At 46.3% G+C, this 13,138-nt stretch overlaps 1 protein-coding gene across 1 annotated transcript in view; it reads left to right on the top strand.

The window, feature by feature from the left end:
• Nucleotides 1-254: 254 nt before the first annotated feature.
• The window catches only part of ZNF683 (zinc finger protein 683), a 29,506-nt gene continuing 16,622 nt past the window's right edge, over nt 255-13,138 (top strand). The window contains 1 exon segment of the mRNA XM_068537517.1: nt 255-331. Within this exon segment, the coding sequence (XP_068393618.1) occupies nt 255-331 (77 nt within the window).

Raw genomic sequence — 13,138 nt, 5'->3', positions numbered from 1 at the left:
AGTGAGAGGGAATAAATCTGTAGGAGTCTTCCCAAGACTACCCCACAGATAAGAAATTTACCACCCCACTGTTCTTCCCAGTGCAGGCAGGAGTCCTGGGTCCCTGGTACTCCACGTGTCCAGTAGGGGGCGTCCCGTCCCCACATTTCCCCTTTCCTCACCCATCAGAATCAAGTCCTTTCTTTCCTTCTTCCATTCAAAAACATTGTTTGAGCACCATTGTGTGCCAGGCACTGTGCACCAGACAGTATGCCATGGACTGCAAAAATACAGGCACCAACAAGACGGAAGGACAGACAAACAAGGTCCTAGACTTCGTGGTGCTGGCAGGGTAGGATTACAGTGAATAGATAATTATTGTGATTTAATTTAAGGGAAAGGGGATCAGACAAAGCCTTCCTGAGCAACTGCCTTTTAAACTGAGACTTAACAGATGCCTAAATCTTGACCAGGTGACAATGTGGAAAAGAGGTGAAGGTGGGGTGTGCAGGGGTTGTGTTTCAGACAAAGGGAACAATGTGCTTCAGAGACCTGAAGCAGGAAAGATCAGGGCCCCTTCAGAAGGAAAGAAAGAAGCCTGCCTTGTGGCTATATCCAGCTTTGGTCAGAGGTTTAACCTCTTCTATTGTGGAACACACACAGCTAGAGCCCTCAACTTTCCAAGGCTCAGTTTTCTTGAGAATTGCATTTTTGGGGGAGAAGGGGAGGAGAGAGAGTCAGCAGGTCTCTGGGGCCTTTCTAGAGTAACCAAGCTTGGGAGGGAGAATTCCTGTTCATGCCCTCCCTAAGCTCAAAACTTTTTGTCCAGAAGGAGTGGAACAGAAGTCGATTTAGTTTAAAACTCAGGGCCGCTCCCAAGGCTGTGGAGGGAGCCAAGTCATATGCTCACATATTTTTATAAAATGTGAACAAATGAAATTTTTTTTTTTTTTTTTGGCCACACAGCTTGCAGGATCTTAGTTCCCCGACCAGGGATTGGAGACTCAAGCCTCCTGCAGTGGAAATGCGGAGTCCTAACCGCTGGACCTCTGGGGAATTCCCCACAAATGAGATATTTAATCACAGTTGGAAATCTGAAATGTGAAATACCAGCCACTAGTCTGTTAAAGAGTAGTATAGAGGTGTGCCAGACAATTAGTTAATACAAATATATTAGTTAATACAAATATAATACAAATATATTTTATGATGTTAAATAAAATTTATGATTCATCATGACTTCTTTTCTCATTCTAAATAAATGTTCACTTGGGTTATATATTTTATATTTATAATCTTGTATTTCTTTTCTTAAAGAGGGCCTCCTAAACTGTAAAAGCTCCAGGCCCAATAAGACCTGCATCTGCCTGAGTGGGACTCCAGAGCCTGACTGCTGGCTCCAGACCTTAACTGGCCCCGGGATCCTTCCTCTCCCTTTGATCAGTCTCCCTGTGGTCCACGTTGGGTGGATGGCTCATGGGTTATGGGTTATAGGAATGCCAGGGAGGGGCCCTTTGGAAAGAGGGATGGAGAAGCATGTTGAGGGCTACAGAGCGTTGGAGCTGCCCCTCCTCAGCCCTTCCTTAGCTGGGCCCCAGAAGAGGAGCCACCTTCAACTATCCAAGGTATTTAGGCTGAAATGAAAGTCTGTGTGCATGCCAATGTCCATTCACCCACTAGTTCATTCCTTCGTTATGATGACCTATCCAGCAGCTCTAAGGGCCTCAGTGGCTTTCACATCTACTTCATGGATGTGTGTTAGTCCTGAGTCAGACGTGTCACCATGGACCCTTTCCCAGGTGGTGTTGTAGACAAAGTGTGCCCAGTCCACTTGAGTTGCTTAGGTATTTTGAGATGGGCGGGGAGAGGTGAGAATGGTTTGAATGATGTGATTTCTTAGGATAGATAGAGCCTAAAAGAGGGGTACACCCGCATCGGTACTAGCTCATACTAATCCCTCAGACCCACATGGAAGAACCTCTGAGGCTTAGAGATCTGGGTTCAAACTCTGATTCACCACTAATTGAACAGCCTGAGCCAGTACGCTCAGTTCTCCAAACTCTTGTTACCCACATTTGTAAAATAAGGATGTAATAAGACCTTCGCTTTTAACTTCTACATGAAAAGCCAATGAGATAATTAATGGTAAAATGTTTTCTTTTAACTTTTTATTTTGAGATTGTTTCAGATTTATAGAAAAGTTGCAAGAAGAATCAAAGAATTCTTGTATACCCTTCACGGAGATTCCCCAACTGTTAAAAATTTACCTCATTTGTTATCATTCTCTCTCCCTTCCCCATCTCTCTATGTATACTCAACTATTTCAGAGTAAATTGCAGACATAATGTTCCTTCATCCCTACATACATCAGAGAGTGTTTTCTAAAAATACAAGGACATTCTCAAACATAATCATAGCGTAATTATCAAAGCCAGGATGATACACTATAATCTACAGAACTTACTCGAGTTTCTTCAATTGTCCTGTTAAGGGTCTAATAATGTTATTTCTTGTCCAGAATCAATCCAGGATCACCCATTCCATTAAATTCTCACATCTCTGTCTTTTTAATCTGGAATCATTCCTTGGTTTTTGTCTTTTGTGACATGACATTTTAAAAAATAGTTGGCCAGTTTTTTTTTTATTAACTAATTGATTTATTATTTATTTTTGCCTGTGTTGGGTCCTCATTGCTGTGCGCGTGCTTTCTCTAGATACGGTGAGCGGGCTTCAGTAGCTGTGGCACACGGGCTTAGTTGCTCTGCAGCATGCGGGATCTTCCCGGACCAGGAGTCAAACCTGTGTCTCCTGCATTGACAGGCAGATTCTTAACCACTGCACCACCAGGGAAGTCCAGTAGGCCAGTTACTTTGTAGAATATCCTTCAGTTTGGGTTTGTCTGATGTTTCCTCATGATTAGATTGAAAATTTGCATTTTTGGCAGGAATATCACAGAAGTTGATATATCTTTCTCAGTATATCATATCAGGAGATACATGATATTAATTTGAACCATTGTGTGTTGAACTTGAATCACTTGGTTGAGGTGTCAGTTTCCTCCATTGCCAAGTTGCTATTTTTTTTCCCTTTGTATTCAGTGAGTATCTTGTAGGGAAACACATTGTGATGACATAGATCCTGTTTCTCACAAACTTTCATCCCGTAGTTTTAGCATCCATTGATTAATCCTTGGCTAAACTGATTATTATTTTGATGTCTACCAAATGTGATTTTCTAATTACGTTATCTTTCTACATTTGTTAGAAGAGCTTTTCCTTCTCCATGTATTCATTCATTTATTTATAATAGAATGGGGGACTTCCCTGGAGGTCCAGTGATTAAGACTTCGCCTTCCAATGCAGGGGGTGCGGGTTGGATCCTTGGTCAGGGAGCTAAGATCCCACATGCCTTGTGGTGAAAAAACTCAAAACATAAAACAGAAGCAATATTGTAACAAAATTCAATAAAGACTTTAAAAAAATAAATTTATTTATATCAGAATGGATTCATGGATTTCTCATTTTTCAATGGGCTATAATCAATTACCATCAGTTGTTCTGATGTTTAAATTGCCCCCAGTTTGGCCAGTGGGACCCCCTTCAAACTGGTTCCCAGGTCCTTGTGTCCTCATCTTGCTTTGAGTACTTCCTTGCTTTCTGGCAAAGCAAGCTGTTCCAGGCTTACCTGTACTTCCTCAGCCCAGCACTAGATCAGCCATCTCTTCGAGGAGCCAAGTGTTTTACAAACTGAAAGTGTTATGCAGAAGCCAGTTCCTATTAGTCTAGTGCTTTCAGTTTGTAAAGTCCAAAATCTCATGTTTCTTAAAAAGCCTTCTGCCTTATAAAGGGCTGAGCTTGAGTGTGGAGTCTGCTTACTGGCTTTCTTACCTTAGGTAATGGGAGCAATAATGCCTACCCTCAGAGTTGCTGTGAGGATGTAAACTCCAGAAGGGCAAGGATCATTTTCTGCTTTTGACTGCAGTGTCTCCAGCACCTAGCAAGTGCCGGGGGACAATGGGAGCTCTGTAATAGTCTTGAAGGTAGGAATGACCTGAGATGCCAGGTGTGAAGTGTTAGCATTGTACCTGGCAGATGCCCAGCCTGCAGCCAGGGGTGGCCACTGTTATCATTTACTGGATGCGGTCTGTTTTGTGGACCATTTGCATATGCTCAGAGTTAGAGCTAATTGTCAGGAGTACATTGGTGATGGGTTAGCTAGAGGCCTCTGCCCCTCTCAGAGGAAGGAAGGATTTTGACTGAACAGATTAAAACAAACAGACAAACAAAACAAAAAAAAACAACTGGCCTAAGTGTGCTGAGAAGGAGGCCAAAGTAAAATCCAGTAAAGTCCAGAGGAAGTTGCAGCTGGAAATCAGTCAGTGGCTCTGGAAAGAGTGTGGTGGGGCTGGACCCCTGGGTGGAGGACAGGACAGGGGGCAGATAAGAGGTGCGGGCACTGATAGAGGCAGACTTCCGGGAGACAGGAAGCAGCTTTGTGCTAGGCTTGGGCAGACAAGTGGACGAGGCTGCATCTCAGAGGCCCTGGCTGAGACTCCTTATCTCACGCAAGATACAGAGCCCACACTGTGGGGCCTCCTCGTCTCAAGGGGAGACCAGGACACAGCCTTCAAGGAACCCCTAGGCAGACGGGGAAGACACAGACGCTCCTCTTGGGGATCTCATACCCTGACCTTCTCACCACTAACCTTGCCCCCTCCTCCTAATTCTGCTCCCTGATCCCCCTCCAAATCTGGTTGGACTTCTAGACCCTTGGCTTGTCTCCCATCTGTCCAGGAAGGCTAAGGATCTTGCACCAGGCTTCATTTCTTAAAAGCCCCTCCTTTGTTCAGCTTCTGGGGGTTTCCTGGAAACAGCGTGGTGATGAGAATCTGCTTCAAAGTGGCCACCAGTCTCTCCTCGGGGGTTATTTTGGAAGGTGACACCTTCCCCCTGTCTACCACAGCTCCCCCCAGAGCCTCCCCCTTCCCAGCACCCACAGTTGCTATGACAGCTGACAGAGGGAAACCACAAGACCAGAAGTCGAGCCAGTCTGCTCAGGAGAAGCCAGGGGCAGAGGATGGTGGGGAACAAGGTCCCTGCTTGGCACACCCATGGGGGCACAAGGTGCAAGTGCATGACCAGCAGGTTTTAATGCCACAAAAGCAGCCACTTTGCTCTAGAATCCTCTGTCCAGGAGTCTGTTTTTAAGGGGCTCTGAACAGCAGGTTCCGAGGGACACGTAGGAGCTCCTCTTCCTCGCACCCATTTTAAGGTGTGGAAACTAATGAAGTGACGTGAAGAAGCTCCAACAGCAAGTGAGTGACAGGATCAGGCTAGAACCCAGATCTCCCAGCTCTGTCCTGTGTCCTCTTTCCGCACTCCCAATTATCCCTTGGCCAGGAATTCACGAAATCCAGAATTTTCCAAAATGTTTCCTGAGACTTCATGGAGTATTCTGAAAACACAAATAAGGCTTGTGATATTTATTTCTCTTAAAATGTACTGGAAAAATACTTGCGTAATAAAAACTAAACACGTTGCTATGGTTGGTCTTGCTGTGACATACTTATAGCCCTTAATAAATGGTATGCCATACCCAAGTGTCATGTGTGCCCCAACCATAGTGGCCGGAATCCTTCACCACAGGACCTCTGGGGCCACACTTCCAATGGGTGGCTCCCAAGCAGGGACGAAGTCAACAAGGACAGGAAGGCAGGGCCATCCCGGAAGGCAAGGGAGTCCTGTGATGGGTAATTTTGCATTGAGGACTCCCCATTGGCTCTGCTGAAACTTTCTTAGAATTGCACTCCCGTCTAAGACGTTTCCTGCCCAGTCCTCACTCCTTCCTCTGTCCTCCATGGGGATTTCACCTGCACTGTGGTCTGCCGGCTCTCCCAGCTTCCTCTGGCTCCTTGCACGTTTTCCCTCTCAGGTACTTTCCCCAATAAATCTCTCCCACATCTAATCCCCTCTTGACATTTGCTTCTTGGAGGACCTGAAAGAACACATCAAGAATTCCTATGAGTTTCAAGAACTCATCTCCAATGCATAAATGCATTGTTTCATTTCAACAAATAGTTTCACTTCCACGTGAATGTATTCACCAACCACATATTAAGTTGCAGTCAAGACATTTGATCATTTTACTATGTCTTGCAACTTGTCTCATAATTTCAGCCTGTGACTGTGATACTCAACGCTTACTGTCTATTCAAAAAGGAATCAATTTTTGATCATTTCTTGTAGCAGTTAATTTGACACCTCTGTTGTTTTGTTAGAGGCTGGGCTGTCTCCTTTAATCTGGAGGTCATGACCTCCTGGTAGTGTTCTGCTAAAATATCCTTACTTTATAGGTGTTCCATGGGAAACTTTGGGAAGAGCTGGCTAGAACCCGTCTTGAATGAGCGTACCTTCTCAGCTCCTGATGCTGCTCAGGGCAATGGGCTTTACACAGCTCCTCCTGGCTGAGGGCAGAGCAGAGTCTGGTATTGCCATAATCCACAGGGAACAGTCTTCCAGAATCTGTGCCTGCCCACACTGTCCAGAAAGGAGGACACTCAGTTTTGTAAGCCACCTCTTGTTGACCCCTTTGGTCTCCTTTGATGTCTTAAGAGTGACCACATCTAGAGGTGATATTATCATTGGATTGCTTGAGGGTTTTGATCAAGATGAGGAAAATATTTTCAAGTTAACTCAAACGACATTTACTACGAATGGTGTCTTTAATTTCTCTTGTATGCTTCCCAAAGTGTTTTTACAAGTTGTTCATTTAGTTTTTAAAACGACTCTGTGATTCTTAGAGCACAGGCTCTGGGGTTGGGTCTGGGTTCAAATTCTAGCCTGTTTTGTGACCTTGAGCAAATTATTTAAAATCTCTGAGCCTTATTTCTTTTTCTATGAAATAAAGCTGCAGGATGAAGCGAGGTCATATACACTTTGTGGTGGCCTGGGCAGGGGCTGTATCAGATAAGGCCTCATAGGCTAAACTGGGGGTCTGAGGAGCCATGGAAGCATTTTGAGTCATTAGTGACACAGTGAGATTGGCTTCCCTGATCCAGGCAGGAAAAAAAAAAAGACTCCTTGCTCTGTGCTCCTGCAACAGTTTCTCTCTTTGTCTCTTAAAGGCTTTCATCGTTATCACTTATTGGAGTCTTTTCTACCCAGCCTGGGAGATTTTGGGTGGCCAGAAGCAGGTGTGGAGTCTGCTGAAGTTCAGACATTAGGGGCTGGGCTGGACCCCTGAGGCCCATGGGTGCGAGGGCTGAGGAGTTCCCTGGGGAATGAAATGGCCGTGATGTTGAGCCAGAGCCACGGGGTCTGGCTGAACAACAGCCCACTTGTCAGAGTCCCAGGAGCTGCTACCATGATGGGCTCTGATGTATGGGAGAGCAAGTGGTGCCTTTTCAGCTCCCTCACCCTCTGCTGACAAAGCGGGACCTGGGGCATGAGTGGGACACCCTTCTCATCACTGAGAGCAGAACATGTCCTAAGAGTGACTTGCTGGCCCAGTGCTGGAGGAGCTCCGGAGGCAGCATCCTTGGCTTCCCATGGAGGCAGTTGCTAGTATCCCTCAGGTGGCATGATTGAGAGCCCACCAAGCCGTCCCCAGAACCTCTCAGAAAAATCCTCTCGGCAGCTCCATTCATCCTGCCCTTACTCTGGGCGAGGTGCTGGGTTAAGCACTTTCCATGCACTGTCTGCTACAATCTTCCTAACACCCCAAGACCTCGGTCTGTTACAATTCCTATTTTGTAAGTAGGTAAGGAAACAAACTGAGGCATGCCACAGAACTTGCTCAAGGTGCAAGCTAGAGTGGCAGAGACGGGATTTGAACTTAGTCTGGTTGACTTTAGGGTCTTGGTCTGTTAACCAAAATACTCAACTGCCACAGGAGAAATAATGAGGGCGGTTTCAAGGTTGGGTTGGAGTGAAATTTAAGTCGTTTCTATTAACATGCCCTCATTTATTCCCAATAAATGGGAAGCCTGGGTGTTTGGGTTACATTTACATCCCAGCTGTGCTAGGCACCTAGGCATCTGTAAGTGTCTGTTGTGTGACAGCTATGGCAGCAGGAGAAGCTCTGTGTTAGAACCGTGGGACTTCCCGGTACCGAAAGCCCTGGACTCTGCTGCCAGGAGAAAGCCGTCTGACCTCGGCAGTGCCTCCTGGCCAGGGCTCTGAGGTCCTCCTGGCCCCCAGCATGAATACAGCATCATAGCATCACACCTCTCCCATATCCCTTGCCCTTTGTAGATGAGCAAAGATGGTAAAAAGTTCAACAGACTTGGCTTGTGATTCAGCTCTACCACTTATTGGCTGTATGGCCTCAAACAAGTTAATTAACCTTTCTGAGCTCAGTTTTTTATCTGTTAAATAGGGGGAAGCCTATCCACCTCACAGGGTTGTGGTGAGGAATAAATGAAAGAATAGATGTCTAGCACTGAACTTACTAAAAAAAAATGTATCATAACAATAGAAAAGTTCTAATTCTCCTCCTCCTCCTCCTCATTACTATTATTATACCGTCTCCATTCTCAGGACCATGATCTTCCTCTACTGCCTGCTGAGGTCCCCTCTCTGGATTTGAAGGTTGAGACACCCAGCTCAGCTGAGCACTGCAGCTTGCACTGAGCCCTGCCCTCAGGGCAGCAGGTTAGAGCCAGGTTTCAGAGCCAGGAGACCTGAGTTCTCCTCTCAGCAAGGCCACCAATTTGCCATGGGACTGTGGGCCAATCACTTTTTCTCTCCAAAGATCAGTTTCCCCATCGGTGAGTAGGGAGAGTTGTATCTGCCCTGCTCACCTCACTGGGCTATTGTGAGATTGACACAGGGGTATGAGAGTCTTTGTGAGGAGCGGAGCCCTGTATGGGGTTATGGTGTCCCTTGAAAGAAGAGCAAGTGTTGCAGGAACCCAGAGGAGCCAAGCAGTCTCCTGCCTCCAAGCCTCTGCCCAAAACTCTTCTTTGCCTGTTTCATGCATTCATTCACATATACTGATCAAGCACCTGCTATGTACCAGGTAGTCTTTCAGGTGCTGGGGACACAGCAGTGAACAAAACAAAAATCTCTCTCTTCATGGTACTTCCATTCTAATGGCTGGAGACACACAGATACTAAATGAAGTCAGACAAGGCCCCACCTCCTCCAGGAAACTTCCCCTGACAACTTTGTCCCCACCTCCCCAGGTTAGACATTCCCCTCTGGATGCCCCTAGCTCAGTGATCACACTGGACTATAATATCACACATGTCTGTTTTATCACAGCCTGTGGGCCTCTCGGGTTTTATATCCTTGGCACCAAGCACAGGGCTTGGCACCTGGTTAAGACTCAAGACAATTTTGTTCAACAAACGAATGCATGAAACAAATGGAGTGATGTAGACCATAGGCTCCTAGTTGTTGACTCATTCAACGGGTTTTGTCAGGCAGCCTCTGGGTGCGGGTGTGGATGGGTGTGGTTGTGGATAAAGAGATAATAAGGTCCTGCCTCTGCCCTGAAGGATGGTATAATCTGAAAGGAAATAGCAGGAGAGGGGCCAGGAGGAGGGACGACCATCTACTGAACAGGAGCCCCAGTACATGCTTACCCCTCTTTACCTCTCCAGCAAAGTAGGTATTAGTAACCTTGTTTTACAGGTGAAGAAAGAGGTTCATAGCGGCTCAGTAACAGGCCAAGGCCACACAAGTACAGTGGGGCTGATGTAGGTTTGAGGTCAGCCCAGGCCTCCTATTCTTCCCACTGTAATCATGACACAAGGCAGGATTTGTTGTGTCCCTGAGGAGCGGTCTGCCTGAAATGAGGGCTGCAGACCCTCAGAGGTGGGAAACGTTGCTGAACTGAGGTCCGGTCTTAGAGGAGGAAGTTGCCCACTGAACCTTAAAGGTGGGCAGTTGGCGGGATGGGGATTGGGGGCCCTCTCTGAAGGTGTGAAAGTCCTGGGGCCCTGGGAGCGGTGTCCTTGGAAAGGTCTGAGGCCTGCTGATGGGCAGGCGAGGGTGGGCTAACAGTCCCTGCCTGGGCTCCCTGCTATAGCACATGTTCCCGCAACCACTGTGGCACCTCATGCGTAGCATGTTTTAGGTCGATGTCAGCCAAGGGACTAGATCTTTCTCTCCTGACTCCTTGGGTGAGCATTCAGAGTTGTCATCTCAACTAGATCCTAGCAAAGGACCTGCTGCCTTCTGAATGCTCTTCGTGGTACCCAAATTGCCCCAGTTTTCTGGAGTGGTGTCCTTGCCCACCGAGCAATCCAGGGGGCTGTCTCTCCAGATAATTTCTCATTGAAATGAGGTTGCCACCTCCTTTCCTCAAACAGAGTGGGGAGTGGATCACGTGCCAAAAGTAACAGGTCTGTGTACAGTGTGCTGAACAAAGGCCTCACTCTGCAGTCAGACAAAAGTGCCTTCAGATCCATTCTCTGCCTTTGTGGCTTGTTGATCTTAAGCAAGTCCTTTATCTTCCCTAAATGTCAGTCTTCTCATCTGTAAAAGAGGGCTACTGGCACCTAGATGGTCCAAGCCCCAATCTGGTGGTCTCTCCCCTGCCCTACTCTCTCGTACCTGACACAACGGGACCTACACCACTTGGCTCTGAGTTTTAAGGATGCAGAGATAGGAAATGTCGGGGTGAACTTCTGGGAGGAAGGAGGGTGTAGCCTGAGTCTGTTTGTTACCTCATAGGAGTCCAAGCTACGAGGACCCCTGAACTCAACCAGATAGCTTCAGTTCATGAAATTGTTGTCAAGTAGTATGCTAGCTTTAAATACTTCATATTTAATCCTCAGTGAGGTATTCTTACTTGCATTCTAAAGATGAGGATACAGGGGCTCAGAATGATTACATGTCTTCATGCAAGACAACATGGGCGAAGCGGGGGTATTCCTTAAGGCTCAGCTGCAAATAAATAAACTGCTATTGGGACTTTCCTGGTGGTGCAGTGGTTAAGAATCCGCCTGCCAATGCAGGGGACACAGGTTCGATCCCTGGTCCGGGAAGATCCCACATGCCGCGGAACAACTAAGCCCATGCGCCTCAACTGCTGAGCCTGCCCTCTAGAGCCCACAAGCCACAACTACTGAGCCCGCATGCCACAACTACTGAAGCCTGCTCACCTAGAGCCCGTGCTCTGCAACAAGAGAAGCCACTGCAATGAGAAGCCCGCACACCACAATAAAGAGTAGTCCCCGCTCGCCGCAACTAGAGAAAGCCCGTGCGCAGCAACGAAGAAGCAAAGCAGCCAAAAATAAATAAATTTATTTAAAAAAAAAAAGCATCTGATAGTTTCAATAAATAAATAAACTGCTATTGCCAGTTGGAAAGGGATGTCATACAGGGCATTAAATCTTCCAAAATAACAAGAAGGGACTGGGAGCTGGTTCTAGACTAGGCCTCCAGGAGTAATTCCAGAACAACTCTACAGAACTGACCAGGCTGGGGAGCTGCTCCCTTTGCTTCACTCAGAAAGGTGGAGAATCTGTAAGGGCTGGCTCCAGACCTATGACAGATCCACAAGGAAAAAGAAAACAAAAGATGCTCCAAAATTTGACTCTGGTCCTGCTGCTGATACTGTTGTAAAAAAGGCTGACCTAGAGCCTTTGACCTCTTCACTTTCACCTTCCAAATCTCATCCAAATGTATCTGGATTAGCACAACCATATTCATAATCAGTGTCCTAGCTGCAAGGGAGTTTGGGAAATGTAGTTTTCTCACGTTCCTCCTGTGCAGTACAGGAAGGCACGCTAGGAGGGAGCAAGGGATGTTGAGTGCCAAGCCACCATTTCCATCACCATTTCTGCCAAAGCAGAGCTTGTGCATGGAAATACTCTGCCCTGGGCCCGCTCCTGCTCACATACCATTAAGCTGAAGGTGTGGGGAGTCTGACATACAGGTTTTGTTTTGTTTTTTTTTGAATTTTTATTGAAGTATGGTTGCTTTACCATGTTGTGTTAGCCTCCACTGCACAACAAAATGAATCAGCCATACACATACAGATATCCCTTCCCTTTTGGACTTCCCTCCCATTTAGGTTACCACAGTGCATTCGGTAGAGTTTCCTGTGCTGTACAGTATGTTCCCATCAGTTTTCTATTTTATACATAGTATCAAAAATATCAATCCCAGTCTCCCAATTCCTCCCACCCCACCCCTTTCCCCCTTGGTATCCATACATTTGTTATCTACGCCTGTGTCTCTACTTCTGCTTTGCATATAATATCAGCTATACCATTTTTCTAGATTCCGCATATATGTTATTTTAAAAAAATATTTATTTAATTATTTTTATTTATTTATTTTTGGCTGTGTTGGGTCTTCGTTGCTGCGCGTGGGCTTTCTCTAGTTGTGGCGAGTGGGGGTTACTCTTCGTTGCGGTGCGCGGGCTTCTCACTTGAGGTGGCTTCTCTTGTTGTGGAGCACAGGCTCTAGGGCATGGACTTCAGTAGTTGTGGCTTGCGGGCTCTAGAGCACAAGCTCAGTAGTTGTGGCACACGGGCTTATTTGCTCTGTGGCATGTGGGATATTCCCGGACCAGGGATCGAACCCATGTCCCCTGCATTGGCAGGCGGATTCTTAACTAATGCGCCACCAGGTAAGTGCCTAGATTCCACATATATACGTTATTATACGATATTTGCTTTTCTTTTTCTGGCTTACTTCACTCTGTATGACACTCTCTAGGTCCGTCCAGGTCTCTACAAATGACCCAATTTCATTCCTTTTTATGGCTGAGTAATATTCCATTGTATATATGTACCACATCTTCTTTATCCATTCATCTGTTGACGGACCTTGTTTCCATGGTTGCTTCCATGTCCTGGCTGTTGTAAATAGTGCTGCTATGGACATTGGGGTGCATGTGTTTTTTTGAATTATGGTTTTCTCTGGGTATATACCCAGTAGTGTGATTGTTGGGTCATATGGTAGTTCTAGTTTTAGTTTTTTAAGGAACCTCCATACTGTTCTCCATAGTGGCTGTATCAATTTACATTCCCACCAACAGTGTAGGAGGGTTCCCTTTTCTCCACACCCTCTCCAGCATTTACTGTTTGTAGATTTTTTGATGATGGCCATTCTGACCAGTGTGAGGTGATACCTCATTGTAGTTTTGATTTGCATTTCTCTAATAATTAGTGATGTTGAGCATCTTTTCATGTGTTTGTTGG

This window comes from Eschrichtius robustus, chromosome 3 (genome assembly GCF_028021215.1).
Source record: "Eschrichtius robustus isolate mEscRob2 chromosome 3, mEscRob2.pri, whole genome shotgun sequence".
NCBI classification, from domain to species: Eukaryota; Metazoa; Chordata; class Mammalia; order Artiodactyla; family Eschrichtiidae; genus Eschrichtius; species Eschrichtius robustus.
The sequence above is the reverse complement of the archived record's forward strand: the minus strand, read 5'-3'. Positions and strand labels throughout refer to the sequence as shown.